Source organism: Falco rusticolus, chromosome 4 (genome assembly GCF_015220075.1).
Source record: "Falco rusticolus isolate bFalRus1 chromosome 4, bFalRus1.pri, whole genome shotgun sequence".
Classification (NCBI taxonomy): Eukaryota; Metazoa; Chordata; class Aves; order Falconiformes; family Falconidae; genus Falco; species Falco rusticolus.
The window spans coordinates 108,442,740-108,470,053 of record NC_051190.1 but is presented as its reverse complement, the minus strand read 5'-3'; the positions used below and the strand labels follow the sequence as shown (position 1 = coordinate 108,470,053).

General features: G+C 39.9%; 1 protein-coding gene across 3 annotated transcripts in view; it reads left to right on the top strand.

The window, feature by feature from the left end:
- The window catches only part of CHN2 (chimerin 2), a 163,333-nt gene that overhangs the window by 74,199 nt on the left and 61,820 nt on the right, over positions 1-27,314 (top strand). For 2 of the 3 annotated variants that reach the window (XM_037384164.1, XM_037384162.1), the window contains exons 3-5: positions 16,251-16,282; positions 19,413-19,526; positions 21,524-21,809. In XM_037384164.1, coding sequence (XP_037240061.1) covers positions 16,251-16,282; positions 19,413-19,526; positions 21,524-21,809 — 432 coding nt within the window. Of the gene's footprint in view, positions 1-717; positions 774-16,250; positions 16,283-19,412; positions 19,527-21,523; positions 21,810-27,314 lie in introns of all 3 variants that reach the window. The other variant, XM_037384163.1, reaches the window with a different exon arrangement.

Sequence of the window (27,314 nt, the reverse complement as noted above, 5' to 3'; positions counted from 1 at the left end):
ATTTTTACTGGAGTTACAGAGAGACAGTCTGTCTGCACTGGAATTGATTACTGTCATTGTATGTCAGCGTCTTCTCACAGCTCTGGAGGGAAAAGGAAGGAGAGGATCTCATTAAATACATGCAGTGAAGAGGCTGGGGGCCAGGGTTCAGCGAGTACCCCTAGCCTCAGGTCTCTTTCCTCCAGCCCTCAGAAGATTTTCAAAATTGATCCAGGGCCATTTGAATAGGGTGTAATTGCTCTGAAAGGAATGTTTACTTGCTCATCAGTAATTGCCAGCAAATCTTGAAATAAATTACAAAACTGTGGTAAACCCTTTCAAATGTGCTGAACTCTTTCTTGGCCTATCCAAAAAACCACTGCTTGGACTGGTAAGCAATCTGTTCTTGAGTTGTTACAACATGGTATATGCAAAAGTGAGATGTTACCCTGAGATACACCTAATAAATCTTTCTAGCTAGTCTTCCCTGGTATAGAAATGTAATAACAAGTACAAAAGGAGATAATACTTCTAAAAGTTACAGCAGTGATCACTTAGGTAGTTTGCAGGTCGACAACCGATTTTCATGTAAGTGACTTAGTTATGCTGGAATACCTCCATTTGCCATCCTTTACATTTGCATTTTTCTCAGCAGCCTCTGGCTAAAAAGACTCATCTGAATAAAAGTTTGTGTATGTTGCCGTCTTCTAATCATCTGTACACTTTTGTGTTTGACAGTATATCAATTGCAACAAGAGGCACCACGTCCCAAGAGAATTATCTGTCCTCGGGAGGTCAGTTCTTCTTTCTCTCTACCTTGTTAAATCAGATGAATTGTCGGCAGCATATGATTACCAAAACATTTTCTGTACTGTCTGCAGGTAGTATTTAATTTTTCTAAGCCATTATTTTATATATTCATTTTTCTTAATGTTGATTAAAGCAGATTAATATTTTCTAATTAGTCACGGAGGCCTCATTCTACCACTAGAAGCCACTTCATTAGACAAATGCTCATTAATTGTTGCCTAGTGTGCTTTTCTGTATGCTACCTGAAGTATTGTGTTTCCTTGTCAAAATGAAGGTGGTTTTGGTTCCTGCATCTGCATATTAACCTCTGTGTGAAATGTTTCAACATGATACATGTAGCTCCAGTTTGCCGAATGCATTCTGCCAAGGATCATGTGCAAGTGAATATAGTGAAGTGATAGCCGGAGAGCTTGGTTCTGTCACAGAAACTTCAAAGATTATAGAATATTTAGAAATCTATAGGGCTGCAGGTTTGGCTGAGTCATCTTGTCTCCGTGTTTTCTTTTTCTGTATTTCTCCATTTCTACTTAGTCAAATATGTCATTTCCTCAACCTGCATGGCATAACAGTAATGGAAAACATATGTAGATGTCTCTGCTCAATCAATAAAACTGTGATAGTTTTATCTTCTCTATTCTTCTAATTCTCAGGGACAAATTTTGTGCAAATAGGCATGTAATGCTAGTAATAAAAATACTGAACGCACGAAGCAATTGCATGAGGTATAAAAGTTGATGTGAAAGAAGATAGAAACTGCAGTTCATTGGCATTCTGTATAGCTAAACTCTCAAACATCATCCTGATCTCTGACCTGCTTCCCACACAGTGTACCCATTGAGGTAGAGCCCTAGCGCAGCATCTCTCAAATATTATCAGATACTATCTCAAAACTATTTTGTGTGGGGCAGGAGGTTTTGTACCAAGGCACAGGGAGTTGCCCCGGGTCGTGTAGAAGATCCGTTGCGAAGCCAGGAGTTGAATCCAGTCTTGCTGAGTCCACCCAGCTCCTTAACTAAAAAGCCATTGCATTTTTCTCTCAAGTGCCATCTCCCAGTTGTTTCAGGGCAGGGAGAGCAGGGACTGGAAGTCTTCAAGCCCTGTCAGTTCAGAACGATCCCAAGACAGATACGCAGGATGCTAAGAAGGGCAAGCAAAACACCGGAGAGGGTGAACCCTTGTGTCATCCTTTCTCCCTGTCAGAGGCAAGGCTCGGGGAGAAGGAGCACGCACTAGCCCTGTGGGACTTCAGTGCACATGTGTCGAAGGGTTTTAACAAGACCTTCCTCTCTGAAATTCTCAAGCAAAACAAATGACAGGTAGGTCTCTGTGGCTGGTATTCTCTGAAGGAGAGGACATTAAAGTTTTTACTAAATGAGTATCAATTAACAATCAATTAGGCTATAGTTAAGGTAAACAATTTATTTACTTCCAGTGCGGCCTTAGAGGAGTTTCTCGCTTTGTGTAAGTTAGTAGTTTCCCTAATATTTTATTTATCTATTTCATACTGGAACTACTTTGAGGAAGAACTTGTCTTCAGAAAATCTGATTAATAAGCACTGAATGCTTAGGAACCGTTGTCTACAATTTGTACTCATCTTTATGGGGATACAAGTGACTTAGTTTGAATAAGTTTAATCCAAAATTTATTGTGCTAACTCAAATTAAAGCATTTTTTAGCTTGCCTCCATGAGTGAAAATTTGAATTGAGCTAAAATGTGCTGTAAAGTGGAGTAGCAATTGTATTCTTGTTCTTGAAAGAAGAGATTATCTACACAAGCGAGTGGAATAAATATGCAGCTATCAACTCTTTACCAATGTGCTGTATTAAATGTATTTCCTTAGACTTATGAAGTTATCCTTTGCTCCCTTTGCCTGATGTTTAAAGACTATAGATATTTAGTGCCTATTCAGGTCGCTTCCAAAGATTTGCAAAAGGAAGCTAAGATCTTATTATATTAACCAAATTAATAAAGCATCTGATTCACGTAATCTGGGTTTGGTTCTGACTAATGAACTATTTTTAGTGGTTCATTTCATGGACTGAAGAGAGTCCTGTTTTGATATTATTTTTTTTTTAATTTAGTTAAACAGCTGAAAATAAGAGACTTTATTTGGAGGTAGGTATATAAAGCAGTGTAAATTCCCACAAATGTGATCTTTGGTTGGTTTCTTGTTACTTGGATTTTGAGTCTTTGTGTAGCTCAGCTGTATGTGTTCACAGTCTGCTTGCTAGAACAGAATCTCTGACCCAGAAGCCAAAAAACATTACAACACCGATGATGTGCTTCATTTTTAAATATAGCTGGGGAGGTGGGGACGGGTGGAGTGTCCTGATACCCGGATTGTTCCTTGTGGTTTGTATTATCAGTTTTATATGGAGCAGAACTACATACTGGTTTTATAAAGCATCACAGTCTGTTTAAGAGAGAAAATTCATCGCTGTGTTCCTATGCCACTTATCAGCTTTTACAGCACACGTACGGTAAAGTGGGTGTTTTGGGGTTGTTCTTGATTCTAGTTTTAGTTCAGTGTAATCTGATGAGTGTATAGGCTTGCCTCACTAAAGATGGTGTCTTATTAATCCTAAATTTCTGTTATAGAGAAATATCTCAAAATCTAATTTTGTGTTATGTATGTGAAAATACATTAATTGGCAGTGCAGTAGTTATTTAGTATGCAATGTGATGCTCATCCAACATCTGGAGAGCAGGTGTCAGCATGATGTGTGACTGATGGGGAAAAGATTTATTGCTTCATGTACATATCATAGGAACTGGACTTTGCTGAGGGTGTTCTCTTGTATAATTTAGGATGCAAACTGCTTCAGACAAATGTAAAAATTGCAAATAATTTTAAATCTTTCATGCTTATGGGAAGATGTCTTTCATTCATAATTGCCAAATCCCGCACAAGGAAATTGAAGCATCTGCTGCAAACAAAATCTGTAACACCAACAAACTTGTGAAGAGTTGGAGACCTTTTTTTGCTCTCACTACTTGGCATTTTCATTATTCCTCCTGCTTTTCTATTGCCATATTCCACATTCTCTGTATTCATTTGCTCTTTCATTACCTCTTTGTTACTCCATAGTCACAAGGGGTTTAGCCTCAGGTCTCTGCAGTTCTGCCATGTGATTTGTGTGGATTTCTTGATTAACTATACTGTGGAGACAGAAATCACCTCTCCTGATATGCAAACCACCAGACTAAAAGCCGGAACTGTAAATAAAACATGAACATTTATATCTTTGTGTCTTTGAGCTTTGCTATCCTGATTTTCGGTGGGGTTTTTGGTTTTTTTGCCTGCCTAAATATCTTGTCAGCAAAAGCAGGTTGTTCCTGCAATGGGAATCATACTGAATGAACTGTTAGGGCTTCAGGTATCTAACGGCTTTTAATTAATCACCACAGGCAGCGAGACTAGTGTGAATATCCTACCTTTCCAATAACATTGGATTTCTGCCAATATCCTCATTTGTAACCATATTCCTTCCAGCACTGTTTTAATGATTTATTTTTTAAATAGAAAAAGTTTCGTTTAAAAGTGTCATTCACGTGGAGGAGTAGCTTTTAAATATTGTGCAAGTGTGATGATAGGGACCAAAGAATCAGATTCATGTTGTGAGGAAGCCATATTATAAGCATCTTTTAGGGTTTATACTACAGAAATGCTGATAAAATATGACATTCTCGGAAAAGAATTCAAGCATTCAACTTCCTGGTTTTATTTGAAAGTAATATTTTAAAGAATTCTTAATTTTAAGAAATATTTCAGGAATAGCTTATTAAAAGTTAAAATATCTTTTAAAGAAATGGAGACTTTAACAAAGTAAAAGAATAAGGAAGAATAGTGACATTATTTGGGAATATTTTTGGTTAAACAATAGGCTTGTTATAAATTTCCTTCAAGGAGGGAGTGAGCGTTACCCATGAGGTTTTTGGTTACTTGTGTAGAGATATTCATACCTGTGAATGCTATTCACGTTCTGTTCCAAGAAAGCCTTAATTGCTGGCAGCAATTTTTAGGGCTGGTGAGTTTGTCTTGCATTAGACCTCACATATTCCTAACAGTGCCTTGGCCAAGCCAGTGTCAGCAACAGTGAGAATCTACTCATCTAAATTTCCCTAGTGTAGGCAAAGCCTTAGAGCCCTAACTTATATTATTATGTAGAAAAATGTCAGTTAATTGCCTTCCTCGTCATTCTGAATTCCAAATAGGTTGTGTCAGAAGCAGCAAAAAATATTGTCTCTGCCTTTAAAGCATCAAAATTATAGTTTCTTGATTAAAAGCAAATATGATTACAAAGGGGAGAGTTTTCTCTGAAAAAAATAATATCCCTTTTCCTTTTTGCTTAAGTGATTGTAAGAGACTAAAATAATGATGGCGTATTCAGACTGTACCACTGAGAGTCTTTCACTCTTAACCATCCAGAGGGTCAGGAAGTGTTTTGTGTTTTGACCCCCTGGGTATCCATTACCCAGATTTATCAAAACAAGTGTATAGATAGTAACATTTCATAGAGCATAATTGTTGAAACGATCACTAGCAGGTTTATAATGATATTGCCGTCTTGTACATTGCTAGCAAAGAATATACGGGATCATTGCACATCTCCAAAACTGAACCACTGCAAATTATTCTTTACGCAGTTATCGTCAAAGTGTCTTCTGAAGCATGGGATTCAAGCTAAGAACAATGCAGTTAGCAGAGTATCCTTCAAAAAACAGCAGTATTGAAAAGTGCTTTAAAAATGCTGGTTACTTTCATCAGTCCTTCTTTCAGGTACAAAAGTGTTTCACATTTGTACGTAACAAAAGGCTTGTGATTAGGTAAGCTTGAGCAAGGTTGTTAAAATTAACCCTTAGCAAGATGTTTGCAAAGTAAAAGATAAGTGTTTAATCATTGCAGTAGTCTTCCATGAATTCCCTTATTCTGCTCACTTAGTGACCTTTACAAGCTGAATATTTCCTCTTTCCCCTTGCCCTCGTCTTTCTAAAAACAGTGTCTATACTATGGTAAAGTACTAGAGAGCTGTAACAAGGCATTGAAATTGGCCATAAAATTGATGGTAAATAATGGGAGTAAATGGGAATTTTCATGGCACTTGTTCAAATCACTCTACTGCAAAAAGTCAGACAATACCATGAGAAGGTGTCTCTTACTGTCAGTCCTGAGAGCTTATCTAACAATTTAGAATATTATAATCTTTTTCTTAGAAAGAAACCTCAGCACACACACAGTGACACACCAAGAGACCCCATTAGCCAGCAATTAAGTGAAAACAAGCAGAATTGATCTGAAACCTATTTCATTAATGAAAATGTTTGTACAGATAAGACTTAATGCAGCCTATATCTTCAAATTCCTATAATATTGCTGCTGTTTCAATTGTGGTTTTGTAATCCTATCTTCATGATAGAAACATAAAGAAACAAGGAGGACACAGCAGTAGTCTATGGGCTGCAAACGAATCTGAAGAGCAATTCTGAGTAGACATTGACAAAAGGAGGAAAGTTCTTCAGCTGAAATCCGTAGTGAACATAGAAGAGCCTGGCTACACTGGAGGAGGCTGAAAACAAGTGAAGGTCAGGGAGGTTCCTTGGTTAAATTGGTGCAGAGGACCCATGGAAAGTTGGAAGGTACTGTTTCCAGCATCCCTCTAAAAAGGCCACAAGCAGGTTTTCCTTATTGGATTTAAAATGTGGGTTTACACACAGTGTCATTTTCCTGTGGTATCTCCATAGTGAACTTTTTCCCACAGAATGTCAATGATTTGCAGCAGGGGATGAAAGAAAGGAGGGAGGCTGGAATATTGCTTGCTCAAAATTTGCTTGAATTCATCGCATCAGAGAAAGTTGCCAATGTTGGTTTTTTTTTTCCAAGGCATTTTAAGGACTGACAGGAAATCTCATCTCTTCTGGAGTCCATGAAGTCTCACCCCCCTGCAGCAGCAGGGTGGTGGAGCACTCAGACAAAGCCAAATCGTTCTCATTTTTACAGTCCATTGCCTACTGAACAGAGGAGAAAGCTTTCTAATTATTCTGCAAGCACGATACTAAATATTGCCTTGAAGTTGTTACAGCTAAACAAAGCTGGAAGACATTTGTCTGTTCCACTTGAAGTTCATCATGTTTGATTTACTAATATTCTAGGTTATGATTTGCAAATTAGACTGATGTTCATCTTTGTCAGAGGAATACAGCATGAACCAGTTAGGGCATTTATTGATCACTGCAACATGGAAAAGTTAAACCCCTCTTTTTGGAAGACAAGATGGCAACTTCTAACTAATGAGCACAAACTGTATGTAGCTGCCTTTATGGACCAATTAGCTTAGTAATTATCCCTCTGGCTTTGCTTGAAAGCTTCTTTGGGAAGTTTTACCCTCCTCTCCATTCTTCCTTGGAAGTGGGTGGTGTGTGTGTGTCTGTGATTTTGCTATTCTAATTTTTTATTTCCTTTTATCCTGTTACATATCAGTCTTTTCATCTAGTTCTTTTTATTTTGACATGATGTTTGATGTAGGTAGTTTTCAAACCAAAATAAATGAAAGTCTGTTTCTTATCTCGACCTAGATAAAATTTATCAATAAGCCTACGTGAGATGTCTGGTGTCTTTTTTCAAGATTCAAGATGAGAAACACAGAGTATGGAGCAGCTGATGAACTTGTATTTCCTAATATGAATAAATACAGAAACTTTACACATCTATCTTGCTTCCTGTACTTCATGTACATGTATGTATATAGCTGCACACACAGAATGATCAAATCGGCCAGTTACACACATCTTTTTGAAACACTGAAGAGAAGTAGGTGTGAACATGGTAGTGTTTTTATGGTTTTCAAACAAGGACTCTTTAATTTCAGGGTTCAGAATGAAAATTCAGATTTGCAGTGTAGGTTTCTGTTTATCTTTTGTTTCTGAAAGATTTGCATCTTTTTGAAATACCATTATGACTAACTAATATGTACTGACATGTTTTAACTGCCCTGTATAAATCAGTTAAGAGTGTATCTGTATATGTGATAGAGATGGTTTATGTTGAAATGAAAGCATCTGTAAGTTAAGATATTGTTCATAATTTGGAAAATAAATATTCTCCTACTAGTATTTTGTGAAGAAGCTAATAGGATCTCATATTTTTTCCAGACCCAGGAAAATAGCTAGCACTATATAAGCCCACTTACTGCTGTTCAGACTTTGCAGATAGCCTGGCTTAAAAGAAACATCTGCAGTTCCCAAGTACAGAGCAGAAATCAGCAGCAGGAGATAAACTGGATTAGTATTATTATTCCTCTTTGCATTTTTGCTTTCATCCTTCCCCTGTGCCCGTGCAGAGGTGTTCTCCCAGTAATGAAGTGGCAGTGCATCTCACACCCCACGATGCTGTGCAGGGGCTTGTCTAAGGTCCCCTCCTCCTCATTTTCCTCCTACCCCATCCATGCTCAGGTCTCATGGGTTGTTTCCTGATTTTCCTTCTACACTTACAGCCCATGCTTGAGTTTATAACCAGCAGACTGGTTATAAACATTTGTTTGGCACTTTACAAGTGCATTCAGCAGACATCTTGCTGAAAGGCTACAAGTTTATGTCAGATAGTAGCAGTGAGCTGGTTGGGAAGCATGGCTTTTGGGGATGCATTATGGTAGGTGACATAACACCAGCAGGTTTGTACAGATGTACTGTGGACTGCTGTGGCATGTGTAATAGGAATGTTTCAGCGCTTCTCACAGGTTACAGAACTGCAAGCAGCGTTTAGGGCATTGGTATTGCTTACTGCATTTGTCTGCTTCTGCTGGAGATATTTTTCTTCCCATTTAAATGACTCAACACATGATTCTTGGGGAAAAAAAAAAGAGTGCCGTTTAAATGCTGTATTCAAAATTTTCATCTTGCATTCAAGGTAACATCGATATTCCTTCTTAGATTTAATGATGTCCTTACTGTGTGAATGGAAGCTGCATAACAGAATAGGTGACTCCTGCTTTTGCTGTTGAAGTTGTTTGAACCTGACCCTCTCTCCCCAACTGTTTAGCAGCAGCAGCCTTCTTGATTAAGATTTATTTCAGTTTATTTTATCCCATGTTCAGGAGTACATTATTTTCTTTACTAGGTGAGAAAATATTTGCTTTTTTTTTTTTACTTGTTCAGTCTTGCTCTTTTCCATTGGAGCTGAATATATACAGAAATATATTCTGGTTTAGTAGCAATAACAGATGTCTGTGTTGGGGGAGATTTTTGTTACCTTCTGGAGTTTATAGTGTTTTGTCTGGCATATTGATTATTGGCTGCTGGACAGTTTGCTCAAGGTCATAGATAGGAAACAAACCTGAGTTAAAAATACCCTCATAAAGGATGACATAAAGCAGCTCTTTTAAAAGTTTGGTACAAGCAAGTAAACAAACAAGCAAACTCAATTCTTTTTGAATTCATTGTCTTTTAAAAATTACAGAAATAACCTTGTTTAAGTGGAAGTCGGCCTGCAGTTAAGTGCCACAGTACCAGCCAGAGCTGCTGAGCTTCCTGTGTTGGCGATGCGTTATCCTTCTGCAAAAGAGTCGTTCTGCATCTTACCTTCTCCCTAGGTTACAGCACATCGTCAGAGCAGAGCTGTGCAGCTCTGAGCAGCAGTTCATAAAAACATTCTTTGTGTCCTTCACTTCTGTCTTTCCTTTTATGTTATTCTTGGGAGTGAAGAACTCCACTCCTACCTTTTCCCCAGCACTGTAAATTTTACCGCAGAACATTTTTTTAGAAATACATCAAACACAATTTGGTGCTTTGCTATGCTGATAGATTTAAACTGACTTTTGTTATTTAGGTAAGTGGTGACCAGTTTATCACTTGAAGGTTTGGCTTTCTCCTCTAGAACACAACACAGTCTACTGCCTTCTCCCTGCTGCCTTCACTCCCGAGAGCCTCACAGAAGTGGGCAGAGTCATGGTATTATTGCAGTTTTGTATGCGATTTATAGAAGTCAATCAGTCTGCTCCTGGCTAATCCCTGTCTCCTGAGAGCAGTCCAGGTGGAGATGAAGAACAGCCTGGATTGTGTTATCTTGGTGCTGGAGAAGGTTGTCATCCCTGCATCAAGAAGAGATGTTTGCATATCCTTTTCTTAAAGCCTTTCAAGGCTGAAGATTTCATGACCACCTCTGCTTATTTATTTAGTGTTTCATTATTTGTAACACCTTCCTAAGATCTATCTTCTTTTTTGCCATTTGAGCCTATTACTCCCTGTCATGTCTAGTAAGCACACAGAGAACAAATTCTTTTCTTCCCTTTTGAAATCAGCCTTTTTCCTACCTGTTTGCTACAGCCGCTCTCTGTCTCCTTTTCTTTAGGCCAGTCTCTTTTCATGTCTTTCACAGCTGCTAGATACCCGCTTGCTCCAGTTACTTGCTTCAGTCTTTCTTGAGATGTGGTGGCCAAACCCGCTCTCGGTATTCCAGCTAGAGGCTTTCTGAGTGGACATTGCAAGGAGAGGATTACTCTAAGGATTACTCTTAAGGTTGGCCACACTCTTATTTTTATACCCCAGTATGACATTCTGGTTTTGGCAGTTTTTGCAAGAGACAGCATCAGTGATTCATGTTCATTTTATGATCTGTAACGATGCCAGGATCCTTTTCTGCAGAGACCTGTCTAGTCATCGTCCCTCTGGTATTTTGAATGATTTTGACATCTTGCTCCCAGCTACTTTCTTGGAGCCACTGTAGTCCCTTGCTGTCACGTGGCTGAATGTATGTCCGTCAAGTGGCCCTAACGATGGCGTTGGCATGGCTCTGTGACTGAATGACAAAAGGAGATGCAGGCTTACAAAACTGTTCATGTCACCTTTCTCTCTGGAGAGCCTCTGAAACACGGGTGGAATATGTTCCGGGGGCTTGTGCACTGCTAGTTGCTTTTTGAGGTACGTCTTTGTGCCTCCCTCATCACACAGTCAAAGTACATGAATGTATTCATGGAGTTACATGTGCTGGATGGGCTCTGTCATATGAAGCCTGTCCCGTCAGTCATGCTGAATGCCATTGACTGAAAATCCTAGGGGAGAAAACTATCATTTTGTCATGTATGTACATAGCGTGTCTATAATTGGCCTGTCCTTGGCCAGGGAGTACAGATTTTACACTGCTGCTACTCCTACTAACAAAATTAGCAACAGGCTTTATGATATGATACTTTCTGCAAAACCAAGAGTTGCTTCTCTTTTAAAATGTTGATGCCAGAGAGCCTGATAAGGTAATAGTAAAGAAGTGGTAAAAAGGTAGTAAAACAGTTAGATTAATACTTCCCTTCAAAAAGAATGTTCTCCCAATTTAAATTGCTTAAGAGTCATTCACGTGAAATAATTTGTCCTATTCGGAGTGAAAGTTAGACACGCTAATTCATCTACGTAGAAATTTCTTTAAGAAGAATTTGAAGGCAAAATTATGTTATAGGAGTAATGAAATGCAACATAGTTTTTTACTTCATTCCATTTAATGGAGGCTTACAATCTTCCTTAATACTTTTTGGTTCTTGATTGTAAGGCTAAAGTTTGCGGTTGGCTTATGACAATTCTGCCAAAAGCTGAACAATGCAGGCAATAAACTTTTCTGGGTTTACTGGGCTTGTCTTGAAAGCTTCTCTTACAACTCTTTTATTTCTCTTCATGTCAAACTGAGCTGAGAAACGTATTTATATCTAGTCAACTAGAATTACTGAAAAATAATTAGGATTGTTCCAAACAGAAAATATATCAGATTAAACTTCCTTTGGGAAAATGCCTCACTGCCTGCTCTGAGTGATCATACTAACATTATTAACTCTTGGATCTTGTTTCTCTGCTCCTTCTGTGTACTGGAGAGAAGAACAGAAAGCCAGGTGCAGCTACCCACCTTATTGTTTCCCTTCCTTTTTATACTCTCTTCATGGATGTGTTAAGGGAGTGGATGAAATAGGTAGATAGACAATGTTATGCCATGTTGGCCCTTCCGAATTACAGGCAGATTGCTGTCCTAGATGGATTTCTAAATTTTCATTCCAACATTTCTAGATTTCAGCTTTGGCCACTGGGTAAGGAAATATGTCTTGTGCAATGAAGCTGAAGAGAAATTTGCTTTTTCTGAAATTAGGTTTATCTTATTTTTGTGGTAGTACTTGTGCAGAAAGAATTCTTCAGGGTATCTTCAAATCTTCAGTGCAGTGTGGTTTGGGTATCAATGCTTGCAATGAAAATCTATCACATTAGGGGATGCTCACCTCCTGCCTGCATGATTCCCAGTAGTTTTGTGATGAGTTATCTTGCAGAGTGGTGTAAGATCTTAATACAATAATCTGTACATTAGCAGGAATATGTCATGCCAGGCCTAAACCATCCTGGCCAAAAGAGGAGCCACAAATCCCAGGGTATTAAAATTCAGTAACTTTCAAAATTATGTAAACATAATATATTGAATTAGCTTAGATTATTTTAGATAGCTAATGGTATTTTTTTTAAGAAGACACATTTCCTTCTCAGTGTTGACTTCAAACCCCAGTGCAGCTAACTCCATATCTTGAAGAATATGCTGTAACATTGGGGGAAGGGGGGGGTGGGGGGTGGCGGGGAGGTACCAAACTTGTAAAACTAGACAAAGTGTACGAGTCAGGGTTTTTTTTTGGGGTGGGGACAGGCAATCAGGTTTGGCAGGCTGGAAGTCAAGGCTGGAGTATGCAGACTCTCAAAAATATGTGCTTCCCAAGGCCTTTGGAGAGTGCCAGGAGAGCTGTACTGGGTTTCATTTCTCTTTGAATATGCTTCAAGAATAGATGCCACTGAATGTTGCTGGCTTTGTAAGAGTACTGGATTAGTAGTGATTTAGGCTGTTTCACCATCCATCTTATTTCCTGATCAACTTCACGTTAGTTTTAAACAATTTTGGCATTCACTGCTGATTCACAATTTGTACAACTATGAATTTCAGTAGTAATTTTCAGCGTTTTCCCCGTGGTTTCTGGAACGATGATCAGAAATGCCTGCTCTGCAACAACATTTTTGGGTTGAGATTGGCATTAATACCTTTTTCTAAGCCAGAAAATTACCATCTCACATTTGAATTGAAAGCTGCCACTTACTTTTAGGGGAGCGAGAGAGAGCCCATTTAATTTATCCTCTGTATGGGACTAATAAAAGCAAGCTGTGGAGCTCTTTAAGGCAAAATATATTTTCACTAGTGTGAAGACCTATTATTTGCCTTACGTAATTTTCCTCAGTTTTGTACTTTGTTTTTGTCTATTAGCATGAGAGTCCTAAATGATTCAAACCCTCTGGTCTCTCCCCTTGCTCAGTGTCTAGGGAGATGGGCCAGAGTGATGGATAAAACCAACAGGTCACTTGGAAAAGGTGGCCTTTTTTGAACAAGGAACTGTACGGGCTATATGGAAAGTGACGAAAGGGTTCTTCATAGCCATTGTCTATGCAAGAAACCTAAAGTGTGTATGTCCTCAGAATAAGGTTGGTTATTCTGGGCCCCTACCATCAGGGAACAGTCACTTTTCTACCTGTGGATTTTCTGTTCTTCCCACCACTAAGAATTCTCTTAGGTGGATCTGCCTGACTTTGTGTGTGCAAACCCATTTACAGCAGGAGAGGAAAAGCTAATCCCAACTGACTTTCAGTCACCTTTGCCTTCTGGGATATATAGAATTTCCCTTGAAGTTTGTACAGTGTCTGCAGTTGGCACAAAACAGACCTACTGGCCCCTTTGATATTTTTAAGCCTCTGCTCCATCAACTGTGCAGGCTTTTGGTTTATTTCCAGGTTCAGTCTGACATTCTGGTTTTGATCTAGAGACCCTGATGTTATTTTGATCTTTTGTCTTGCTTTAACTTTGTTTCTTTGTGTTTGTTCCTAGTGGTCAGGTTGGTTGGGAGAGAAATTATTATTATGGGTTGCGGTGAGCACACAGGAGGATTTTTAGATTCTGGGGCATCTGAATGGTCTGGTAGATCTGGAGATTCATTTGAGATACTACAGTATCTTTCTTGCCTAAAGCCAAGTGCTGAAGTTGTGGCTATTTTAGACACATGGATGGATGCTAAAAAATGATGGAGTGAAGGTTTCTGTTTTATGGAAGAGGAGGAATAATATAGGATTTGATGGGCTTTGTGTAGGTTCTCAGAAGAGCAGATTTTGTAGCTCATGAATAGCAGGAAAAGTGTTAATCACAGTGTCCAGTTCAGTCAATTGCTAGTTAAATGAGAATTTCACAGCTACATTTGTATTTACGTATAAGTGGTGTTCTGAGAAGGATACAAAATGTGCCTCTATTTGCTCAAGGGGTTATTTCCAGACTGCTCTCTTATAGATATATATATTTATATTTGGGGGGGAACTTGTGCTTACAGGTAATTTTGAGGGTGAGTTGTAGTACTGTTTTATCTTTCTGAGGTAGATTGAAAGTGTTGGGGTTTTATTCTCTGTACACGTACGATCAAGGCAAATCCATGTTTTTAAACAGAAGCGGATTCTGAATCCTAGACGAAAGTCATGCTTTACCTTCTGTGATATAAAGGTTTTATTGGGCTTTCTGTGGGAATGAAAGTTTATGTTTGTTCCTTGTCACTATTTTCAGTGTACTGAGTGGCCTTTGTTACCATGAAAGAGAAGATTGCATGTGGTGGTCTTACCTAACCCAGCTTCTGATACCCATTTTTTAATTAAGTTCCCAGTTAAATATATGCTTTGAAGGTCATTAAGATCTATAAGAATGGCAGGAAGGCAGCACAGTCACAGTTCCAAAATAATAAATAATGTAGCACTGCTAAAGATGAACATATGACCAGCCTCCTTTCTGAGGTAATACGGCATTGTCTTGATTTTTCAGATACACAGAAACACAGCACCGGCACTCAGCGATTCCTTTGATTTTGCCCTCTCTTCACTTTTCCTTTTGCTTTTTGCTCTTCTCCTGCCCCTCGGAGCTCAAAAATGTTTGTAGCAAGGTATTATTCCGAGGCAGGAGTTTCAAGGGTGTGATACCGCTATTGTTAGTGCCGTGCTAGAAGAGAAATACCAAGCTGGGAAGAAGCACAGTAAGGACCTGAAGTCCCATAGGTCTGCCGTTGACGATTCTCATTATCTCGTGCAGATTTCGGTGCATCTTGCGCAGCTCCGCAGCCTGGGTGGCTGCAGGGCGGGACGTCAGCCCCTTCGGTTAGCGCGTGGCATGCAGATTATTCAGTCAAAACCGTGACATTTATACATTGGCTACAGAGAAGTAAAAGACCTTCATCAATTTAGATTTTGTACGAGGCAGTGAGACACAATCAAAGCAAGGGTGCTTGTTTCCAGGCAGGTTAAATGGTGAACATTCATTGGGTTTATACTAAGGGATGGATTGGTGTTGAAAGCACCATTTTTCTGTGTGTGTGTGGGGGGGGGGGGGGTGTACTTATGAAGCAGTAATTCCATTGATCTGGGCAGCTTTACTCAAGTATGTGCTCAGATAACTTTTAATAATCGGGAGGCCTTACGTACGGCTGGCGTTACGTTTGGTCATGCTTAGGCGTGACAGCGCTGGCTGAAGTTGCAGCCCGCTCAGATTCATAAATGCCGTAGCTGGAGAGAGAGCGTCTCTTCAGAAAGACCCTTAAGGGAATGCGGACATAGGAATACGTCTGAAAAATCTGAAAGTTAATTGGCGATGCTCAGGACCGAGGTAGTAGCGGAGCTGGCCGGGGCGACAGCAGGCCGGGCGCCAAGGCTGGGGCAGCCGTGCCCCCTGCCGGCCTGCGGGCTCCCGCCTCCGCCGCGCCCGGGCCTGCTCCGGCAGCGCCTGAGGGAAGGGGCTCCCGGGCCGGGGAGCGCCCCTGGGGGAGCTCGGCAAAGGGCTGGGGTCTGAGGAACCAGGCGAAGCGTCTGGCGTACCCGGAGCTCGTGGATAAGCACACGGCATTCCTAAAACTTGGTGCAAAGCTCCTGAAAATACCTGCGAGTCCTGCCAGCAGCTCTCGGTGATCAGGCCCGCGAGCGCTTGAGACTTCAAGCCTAGCTTTAAACCCAGAAACCTTGTTTATCCCGAGAATATTAAACTTTTTCTTTTCAGTCAGTTGCTGCATACAGGCAAAAAAATGTTTTTTAAGAAGCTAAAAGGTGCGTAACAGAAATAATCTTACTTTATATTATAAATACTAGATCGGCAAAACAGCAGTAAACTACTCTCTTACCCATTTGATCAGATTTTATACAATTATGTGTAGTTCTGTTTTTTCACCATGTTGTTCTTCCCAGAAATCCATCAATAAAACCACCTCTTCTGTTTTCATTTTTCTGTTCTGTGTAGTCATGTTCCAGTCACACTTCTGAATGTGCAGAATTTCATCACTTAGATGGTGCCATAGTCTGCATTAATGATCAAGCATAATTTATTTTTGTGCAGTTTGTTTAAAATTGGGTACATTTTTAATATTTTTTTCCCTTTCTTTAAAACTTTAGGTGGAGAACAGACCAAAGTATTATGGAAGAGAGTAAGTGTTTTCCTCTTTTAAGTATCTGTTGAGTGTATCCAAAAGTTGTTGTTCTAGAACAAAAACAAAACAAAAAAAAAGACACAATGGAAGTTAATAAACTTTAATTTACCTTTCACTTCAACTGGGAGCTAAATATATTGAAAAACTAATCATTTAGCCATGTTACAGTCCAGTCCTGCTGCTCAGAAGTGTTGCTATGTGAGCCTGCATATTCAGTTGGCTTTTCTCAGGACAGTTAGGGAAAAAAATATTGTCTGGAGTATTTCTTCCTTTTATTTTGGTTGTCGCTTAAACCTCCCGGTGGTTCTGCAGTGGTCTGGGGAGGAGAGAAGCCGCTTGCCTTTCTCACTGCCATTTTGTGTGTTACTATGCTTTCACCACCACATGGTTGTGGAAGTATGCGTGTATACTACTGCATGTGTAAATGCCGTTCTCCCTGCTAAAGTAACAAGGTTTGAGATACCAAAAGAAGAGGTGTATTTTTGTTGTGAGGAAAATAACAGACCTCTAGGTTACAATTCCTTTGTGCTCAGCAGTCTTCTTGCCGATAAATAACTTGAAAGGGGCTGGATCCTGCATTGCCATGGAGATCTGGGCAGGTGAAGGGCATAGCCACTGCAGCAACCACCCAGATCTGGCATTTGGCCTTTACTAAGGTAATCTGCTGAGGCCCTAAGCCCTTATCACTAGCTAAATTGCTTAGGTTCCATGTTCTATTTTTTCTTCCATCCCAGACACATCATCTGTGTTTAATCATCCTTTTCTACCAAAACAAACCCTCAAGAGCCAGTAACTTTGCCCGTAATTACTGAAGTTTCATTTTTTAAATACTGTCTTTGACAACAAGAAATTCAGATCTAGCCACTAAAGTACAGCAGAGCTGAAGACTGTAACTAGCCAAGTAACCCATCGCACTAACTACAGCAGGATTTGTAAAACCATTACTGCGAACTCTCATGGAGGAACCAGCCTGGCTGTTGACATATTCTGGGTTTGTGGAGCAGCAGGGCTAGCAGGAACTGTAAGAAGTCACCTCGGTGAACCTGCCCAGGCAGGATCACATTAGTTATTATCATTCAGAAAGAAGATTTCAGAACCACTGAGACAGTCCTATAAAAGCAATTGACTCAGTGTTCAGTAGTGCTTGGAAAAAGAGTCAGAAATTTCTAGGGAAAGAAACAGAAAAAAACCCCATAATTATACTACTGTATTTGTGATGTGGCTGCATTTTAAAGAGTGCACGTATTCTGGTCCGTCTCCTACCCCTTCCCTCCTCCCTCCTTTTTAGGAAGGTTATAGAAGAAATGAAAGGTACAGCAAAGTGCAACAACAGTGGGCCAAAGGGATGCAGCTTCTGTCATAAGAGGAAAATCAACAGGTCTTCCTCAGCAGGTGTCCAGGAGAGGGACATGCACAGTGTCCCTCTCAAGTTCATTGCCACATGGTGCTGCAGAGGCCAAAAGCATGAAGATATTAAAGGGTTTACAAGTAAGATTCTCAGTTTCAAGAAGGGAAAGGTCACAACTGGTTGGACATAACTTTTGGCTAAACCGGTGATGGATGGATGGATGGACAGGGATATGAAGTGAAAGAAATATGTCACTGCTTCCTGTACTCCTTCTGTAAGCATTTCTTGTTGGCTTCTATCAGAGACATGCGTCTGAGTTCAGGGGCTCTTGTACCATGTACAAGCTGGGTTTATGCCCTTATAAAAATGTACCAAAAATATCCATGAGAAAGCTTGGATTAGCCAGTGCTTACAACCCATAGTTAAAAATTAATTTCACAGATGCCCCAAGTATCCTGTCCCAGGGATTTCTTAAATTGATCACCAGGAGAGCTTTTGTCCTAATATCTAACCTAAAGGCTGCTGTATTTTATAATGAGCTTCTGGTAGCGAATAGCTTATGCTCATTATTTTTAACTAGAGTTATGAATTGCCATGAGTTTTTTACTGATGAAGATATGCTTATATTATGTCATCTAGGAGATGCTTGTTTCAATTTGGATGTGGCAGTGAATGAGAGTGTGTGTGTGTCCAGTACAGACAGGAAGTATGAATTAATTTATATCATTTTGAATAAAAAGTCATTCTGGAAAGATCACCTAAACCTAGTATTTCCAACATGCGTTAGTTGTGAAAGACAACGTAAAGAGAACTCAACGACAATTGCATTTACATCCAATGTGTTTTTCTCCTCTTTCACTGCCAAGCCAGAGGCGGTGTTAGAAATGTGCCACTTCATATGTATTGTCAGAAAAGAGAAAATGCTGAAGGCCAGTACATTTTAGTGCCTTTTTTCAGACAGCAGCAAAAATAGAAACTTCCAAAACCTCTGAGAAGACCACTGGAGACCTATCAGCTAGGAAAATGTACATAGGAGTTAAGACTCAAACTGCTGAAAAACCGCATTTGTACCTATGGAAAGATCACCACTAAATATTGATTATTGTAAGGTTAATTGTGCATCCTAGAGCCTCTTTCTTTCTTAAAATAGCAATGACAAAAGAATCAAGAGAAATACCACTTTTTTCCAACACTGAATGAGGAACTCATTGAAAGGAAGCAAACTATTTTTCTGGAGGCTACTCTGCATCTTCTACTTTAATATATGCAGAAAAGAATTTTGAATAATTGATGCCAATTTGTATCTCAGTTTCCCTTACAAATCTGAGGAAGCAATGTTAATATAAAAATAAAGCAAACATAATAAGAATTATCTCTCATTTTAATTTTAAGTCATCTCCATTTTAAAAAAAATAATGCCTTTGTGCCTAGTTTTAAATTCTGTTGGAAAGCCTCTAGAAAGGAAACAAGGAAGAGGGGCACTGACTGGTAAAGGAGGAAAGTTGTGGGAAGATGGGGCAGTTACAGAAAATAATCTTTGGGTGCAGTTGAGTGTTACATTGACTGAAACTGCATATACTATGTAACTTTTGTTTTGTCTCTACTCTGGACTTGCCTGGGCTGGATGACTGCCTTGCCACTTTCAGATGCTTGGATGCTGTCCTGATGGCTTAGACCATGATCCTGTGCACTGCAGAAGTTTTCAAATGGTTTCTGGGGTGGAGGAGCAGGTGTTTCTGGTCAGATTGTTCTGTAAGTCACTGAAATGTCTTCCCTTAGGTTTCACGGGATCATTTCTCGGGAGCAAGCAGATGAAATACTTGCTGGTGTAGAAGGCGCATACATTCTTAGAGAAAGCCAGCGGCAACCCGGCTGCTATACTCTTGCTCTGAGGTAATGCTGTTTTAAACAGAGGCTCATAGTTCAAATGTAAATGTGTTTAATGGAGGGGGTTATATCTGTCCCTTTGAAGACTATGCCCACTGTTACTTAATATACTTCATGGTGTCAGAATGATTTTACACCCTCTCGTCAGCAGTTTGACTATCACAGCATTACAGCAATTCAATCAGTACTTCAGCACTTGGCTAGGAATTTCCCTTTTCAGGAGCAGACTGCGCCCATTTTCAGTATTTTTGCTACCTAGAGTTGAGCATTGTAAAGATGGAGCTTCTCCTTGGAAATTTTTTAAGAGATGTGAATGAGTACAGAACAGGAGAGCGTCCTAGCAGAGGGCACAGCCAGGTTGTCCTCTGAGCTCAGTGATGTGTTGTACACAAACTTCAGCAACCATTGGCAATATTAACCCTGGATAAACCTGGTAGAAAATCATGAAGTCCAGTGGCTGACCAGCTGTCAAAGGCAGCATGCTGGTCTTTGGTTTTCTTCCCTAACTGGAATTCAAGATTGCTGTAGAAGTACAGTGTGCAGCATGGGATGATGCTGCTCAAAGAACTAAGAGCCTGCTATTCAACTGAATGAAAAATTCAGGGAGAGCCCAAGCTGCAACCTCACTTCCCCTCACAGTTGCCTTTCCCTGAAAATACGGCCCCTCCTGGCTCAGCTGTGCCATTCAGAACCTGCCCATGCAACAGTCTTAAAGCTGTTGTATGTTAGTGGCAAGAGGACAAAACAAACTCATTGGTGGTATTTTGGAATTTTTATAGCATTATTACTTCTGTAAGATACACACAAAAGAAAAGTCTGTATTTGTAGTCTTCTGCTGCTAAGCTAGAAAGAAAAAATCCTTTAAGGAGTTAGCCCAAGTAGCTGTGATACGGCGCTGAAATCATCCTCAGAATTCATATTGATGTGCAGATGGTGGAGCAGGAAAAGCCGGTGAGTCATGCCAACTAAAAAGTGGTGTAAATTAAAAGCAACTTTTGTCAGCTGAAAAAGAACAAACATAATTTTTTAGGGTTTTAGAGAGACATTTAAAAAAAAAAGAATAAAAAGAGCTGCTACAGGATGGGAATTAATGGCAAAGTGCCTGTTGTTTTGACACAACAGCGTGATTTCTAAATCCATCTGGATAATTATTTGTAGAATCAAAATTTGATTATAAATTGGGAATTCATATGAAAAAATGTAGGGAAAAAAGTAGGAGACTTAAACAGTTTTATTTGAATGCCCAGCAAAGCATGCAGAGACATGCACATTTGATGCAATATAAGGACCATTTAACCTAATGTCATATCTTTGAATTCATTAATCAAGAATGTGATTCCAACCTCAGTGTTATAAACCGAATGTGCTTCTACAGCACTTTGCTTTTTAAAACACTTTAACAAAAACAACCCATAGATTACACCTGCCATAAACAGGGCCAGAGTTATCCCACAGAACTTTGGATTTTTACTTGAACCCCTGAATTAGGAGCTCAGTCTCCCTGGCTTCCTACCAGAGGGTGATTCAGGCGGTTAGGACTGGAATTACTTGCTAGAGATGCCTGCCTCTCTTCATTGACTGTAAATATGTCCATGGTAGTTAAGCATCCACTTTCTGCACCTCAAAAATGTTTTGGGATGGAAGAGCCCTTAACACAATTATGCATCCCGCTATAAGGTCTTGTCAATGTAAACATACCTTTCTGATTGCTACAGTCCCTATAGGATTTAGATTTAAACCATGTATGTCTGGGTTTTGTAGCCTGTTGTGGAGACTTGACCTCAGTTCTGTAGCCCAGTTCATGTGATGCAGTCAAGTTTGGGGTTGAACTTGAATTGGTCTCTTCACAGAGATCTGGTTGCAGCTGTGTGCGTATTCCATATGTAATCCAGACATAAAGACTTGTCAGTGGAATGACCTCCTGAGTGTTTTGCCAGTATGAATTTTCTCACTCTTCCTTCTCTGTCTTTCTTGTCTCCCTCCTGTTTTTCTGTTATTTGCAGATTTGGTAATCAGACCTTAAACTACAGGTTGTTCTATGATGGGAAGCACTTCGTTGGGGAGAAAAGATTCGAATCAATCCATGATCTGGTTACAGATGGCTTGATAACCTTGTATATAGAAACAAAGGCTTCTGAGTATATTTCCAAAATGACAACAAACCCCATCTATGAACATATTGGATATGCCACTTTGCTTAGAGAAAAAGTGTCCAGGAGGCTGAGCAGAACAAAAAATGAATCAAGAAAAGCAAGTGTAACAAGTGAAGAAAATACCCCAGTTGAAAAGGTAAGGATTCAGTTTAAAATTCTGGCAATTAATACTAGTCTTCCTATCAAATCTGAGAGAAAAAAGTGTTTTGCCTAAAGACCTGTTTCTGTTTTTCTATACTTCGTTAAGTATTACTACCCCACTGAAAAGTTTATATCCTGTTAATGTGATCTTGGCTCCAAACTAATGTTTGACTGGAGCTTATGGTGAAAGCTTTCTAGTAAGTACCAAATGCAAATGTTTTCACTGAGTAAATATATGTATATATACTGTCTAACTTAGGAACTGCATCTAAAATGGTTCACAAATTATGTTTCTTTATCCATGTATACTCAAGCATATTCCACAGTAGGATTATGAAACTGGTTCCCGCTGACCCTTTACCACAGCTCAAGTTTGTTAGCTTGCCATTCAGTGCAAAGCTCCTCTTTTCTGCCAAGTCTTTGGTGGATGGGTCTCAAATTGGGATATTATGTGGTTTCTTTCCTTTCTTCTCGTGGGTCTGAAATTGGGATATTGTGTGTTTGCGTTTCTTCTCGCTCTTCTCATTTGAAGTGGGCTTTCCTTGATCTCCTTCTCTCATGTGTCTATATCCCATAGCATTGTATGGACTAGGCCTTATTTACATGATGATAAATGGAGATTTTCGTGCAGTTAGCAGCCATCTGAAGATGTAAAATTAGAAATTCTTTCACATATGAGAAACAGTCTTTTTAGCAGTGACATGTGGATATTTTCATTTCCCGGGTGGTAAGGCAGTAAGAACTGTCAAACAAAACTGATTTTTTTGAGTCCAGTGTTAGCGCTGAATTGACTTACTGACATTTGTAAGTGTAATTCTGCAGAGTGACTGATGAGTTTAGTGTTCAGCGTGCTGGCTAGCTAGTAGGGAACTACGGCTGGTTTGTATTTGGGAAGGAGGGAGTGGATTTTCAGCCAGATGTGCTGCCTGAGCCACCTCATATGAGTAGAAGTGCAGCACAAAGGAGAGGGCAAGACTTTTTTCTGATGACAGCTCAAAAAATGGTGATAATGGATTAAAGTGAGTGGAGAGCTGCATCCTTAATTCCAGATAACTGTGCTTGAAGATGTTTGGACTTGATATAACTTGCTGTCAACAGTGAAAAAACACCTCTGAACTTCATTAGTGATTGATTAGGGTGTCTTTTATATTGCAGCTGAATGAAATTGAAGTGTTTATAGAGTATTATTTACCTCCAAGGTGGTTCATGATGCAAAAGACAGTACCATGGGTCCTCACCCTACCAGGAGTGGCCCTCATCTAGATTTCTGTACATGCAGGCAGTAACAGCCTGCAAGACTGGGCTGCATGGTTGAGCTGTTGTGTAAAAGTAGCTGGCTTTAGCTAAGCCACTACACTGTTGGCAACCCTCTCTGCCTTCCTCCCACTGAGGGGAAGCAGCAGAAGGAAGGATAGCAGCTGCTTCTAACATATTTTTCTTGCCAGGAGGGGTAGCAGCAATCACAGCTACAAGAAGAGTGGGGCTAAATAGGTGGTCTGCTCCCAGGCTGAAGACCTTCTGTAGCAGCTAAAGCCTCACTATTGATGATTAGGACTCCCAATGGGCTTCTCTACTGATACCAGTAGTTTTCCATCATCTCATGCAAATCCACGAGAAAAAAGATTACTTCAACTATATTATTAGCAATTGAAAGAAATTCACAGAAGTCTGTATGGTGAAGCCTATCATGGTTGCTTTTGATGTGTATGTTCCTGGGGGAAGCTCATGAGAGTTCTGGATAGCAGGCAAAGACTCAGTGGTCATCATTCCCATTTGTTCCTCACAGTAACCTCAGATAAAGTATGGACTGGGCTTTGGAATAAACTGGTAAAATAGCAAGCGTTTGTCAGTAGTAGCATATAGAGACAAAGGAGGATAAGGGAAATTTAACGTTTGTTTTTATATAAACTTTAGAAGACCTGTAAAATATTAAATTAATATGGAGAAGTGGTAGTTCAGTGGGAGTTTTATCAGATATTTTGCTTGAGGCTGACATGTGTTGTACAGCATTTTAGACAAAGGCCAGGTTTGCCCACAATTCAAAATACCTTCACCCACTTCAATTACTCCAATAAATTTCAGACCCCTAGAAATAAGTGATTGAATATTCAGTATGACATTTTTCTGCAAAGTAAATTCATTGCTGCATGTGTGAAAAACCATTGAGTTTTTTGTAAGGTGCGTTTTCTCTGACCAATTGAAGAGGTAAAATGTCATTTTTTGATAACTGAGATGGTTTATTTGAAAGCGCTGCCTGGAGTGTTTTGAATATTTCAGAGGTGATGGGAGGAAAGCCATACGTGCAGGACAGAAACTTCCATTATTTCTCAAGAGGAAGGCGAGAATTCAGTGCTCAAGGTTAAGCATCAGTACTCCTCTTACAGATTAGGCTTTTTACAAGGGAGATTTTGTTTTATACTGAAACCAATTCCAGAGTGTGAAAGTGCAGCTGAAGGCATTCGTCTCCTTAGCGGGTTTGTTAACAGCATCCGGGGAGTCTGCTCATTCTGTCACCTCCTACGTTGACAGCAGAGATTATTCAATGTCTCAGTCACTCCCCTAGGGGTAGGTCAGTGGAAGGGGACCACCAAGGCACGGTCTGACGGGAGGAGCCAGCACTAAGACGAAATGTCTTGGTACTGCCTGGGGTACCTGTCTGTTCCCATAGTGATAATTTCTGCGAGGCTGTAATTAATGGAGTCATGCCCATTCCAGAAAAGGGGTGTGATACATGGGCTGGATTAAGCTGTTGTTGTTCATGCTTTTTTATCCAACATTTTTTGTAACAGGCCTAAGAAAATATTTATGCTTTAAGATGGTTAATGCCAATGTTTCATCCAAAAGTTATTTCAGCCTAACTTTAAAGAGGTGCTAGATTTGTTGACACAAATTCCAAATTTTAGTCCACATAGTTTAACAGATCTCTAATCTGAAAGGAGCCGCAATGATTTTTAAGGAATCAAGTGGTATAGAACAGCATACTGCAAATACTTTCTTAGCAGTGTAGACAATTGTCATTTTAACGGGATCCAGCTTAAAAAGAATTTTGAATCGAAAAATAGTTTTTTGTGCTAAGAACATTTTAAGATTGTATGTTGTCTGCTTAGGGTTGTAATTTAAGCTTGGACAAGTTGTGATCACCTGCCTAATGTTTGCTCTGCTTATGGAATGCTGTACTTGGGGCAAATGAACATATACTAGAAGATGTAGGGCAGATAAGTACCTAGTACTGGTACGTACTGTAATTAATTACCAGTAGTTCATGCTGCTGGTGAATGTAGGAGAAGTGTAACTTCCTGTAAGCAAACAATTGCCACATGTAGGAGAGAAAAAATTGCAGTAGTCTGTCAGTAAAATACGCCGTTCTGAAATGTTTATTGCTATTACATATCACATTATCCTGCAGCTGCTGCCCTTACTGCATCAGCAGTCTGTGTCCCAGGCAAGAAGAAGAAAAATCTTCCTTTCTAACCCTACCCCAGCAAATGTAATTTGGGAAAATATATTCAAAGAATTGAAATGTTGGAAGTAAATTCAAGCTGGAGTTTCATGAATTCTCTGATCAGATAAAAGCTGACATGGTTGCTGATGAGAAACCATCCCAGTGTCCTGCTCTTGCACTTTCATTCCCACTGCTGTGACCTGCCCTGTATGTGCACTACTGCAGCCCCCTCATGTCTTGAGTGGGACCTGGATGTGTGACACAGTGCCCTGTGCCAGGCAAAGGCTGTCCCACACCTTGTTTCTTTGATATGCTGGTCTTACGCAGAAGCAGTTCCTTGGTTTAGGTTGCTTTATAGCTTCTCAAGTATTCATGTTAGCATGGAGCAACCATGTAACCAGCTGGAGTTAAGGAAGAACCTTTGGCAGCTGTTGAGCGTAAAGTATTTGCAAAAATGATCTTACCTTATCTGACAGAGGACAAATAGTTGGTAAATGCAGTAAAGATTAAGGAAGGTTTTGTCAGTGCCAGGTCTCCACTTACTTGGATCCTGGCAAAGGTCCCATCAACTTCTCTCCAAGTAGGATCTGGCTCAATCAGTTCAAACATACCGGTTGTACATGAAATACGAGTTTGCTTGGAGCCTAGGCTGCAGTGTATGTTCTGCTCTTTGGTTGCAAGTACATGCCAGCAGCAGCAAGAGACATTTAACAATAATGGTCTGTAAAGAATAATGTAGCAGTTTGAGCTAAACCAGGAGTGAGCTGTATGTGGAGTCTTCACTTGACAGCAGTACAGTGCAGAAAATTGTGTTGCTGCTTGACATGGTAACCTCTCTATCTGTTTTGCTGGAACTCATTACCGGGCATTGAAGTGCAAATGACAGAGCCCACAGTTAATACTGCAGCTAGAACTAAAGAGCTGAAATGATAAGCATATTATGGAGTCTGGAAAGTTGTAGATTTCCTTGGCAGAACACACACACACACACACCAAATAATAGACAGATAAGAAAGCTATTCCTATTGAGGCAAAGGTGACAGAAAAGGAAGAATAACTTTGCTAGAAGTAGTAGTTGCTATTACTATCCTCATTAGTCGTCCTGCTCACACACAGTTTCCCACAGCAGAAAATGCAGGACTTCCAGGAAAGACTGTTTTCTAAAATCCTCTAATTGTAGATGTAATCTGGTTATGGAACTAAATTTTTTAAGGGCACTGAAGTTTTCCTTACATCAAAACTGCACAAGAGACAGAGGATTTTAAGAGAACCCCTGGTTTGGTTCAATTTTTGTAAGTATTTACACTTCTACATTGTTATTCATACCACATCCCTTTCTGAAGGCATTTTAGCCTCATCTTACCACTTCATTTTTGTCTCTTCATCGAATTTTCTACAGGTACTGCTGTTACCCAATGATAAAGGACTCTTTTCAGTCTTTCATTTATTCACTATTCTTCCCATTCTGCAGCTCCTCTAAACTTCTAATGATCCTAGTACAGGTTGTAGCTAGTGTTTATAATTCTCTGCTGGGATGTCTACCCAGATGTTGAGCATTTCCTTCCACATGAGGGTTGCAGGGTACTGCACTGTCCCAGCAGCAGATCATGGGGTTAAGGTAGTTAGCAGAAACATCTGTTCCTGCAGACTCCGGGGCTGGAACCGCACCGGTAATTTGACATGGTGTGTTTTACATTGCCTTCAACTACCTGGTTTTTGCAGCATGCTTGGTCAGAACAAATTAAAATGCTCATTTCTACAGGGACATTAACAACGCACTACCTTCTTTTATTAGGGGTTACAGTCTCGCTCCTATGTGCATAGCCACATAATTCATAAGGGACTTCTCCTTGTCAGTACTGATTTTGCCTGGAAGATGCACAGACACAACACTGATAAGCAGCAACATAAAGCCTATACGCAAAGGTGGCCTTTATCTGCAGATTTCAGTAATACATGCAGTGATAAAAGGTGTGTGGCATTTTTGCTGTTAGAAGCAACAAACTTACACATAAAAATGATTCTGGGAGTAATTAATTCCTTTCATCAGTCACTCAC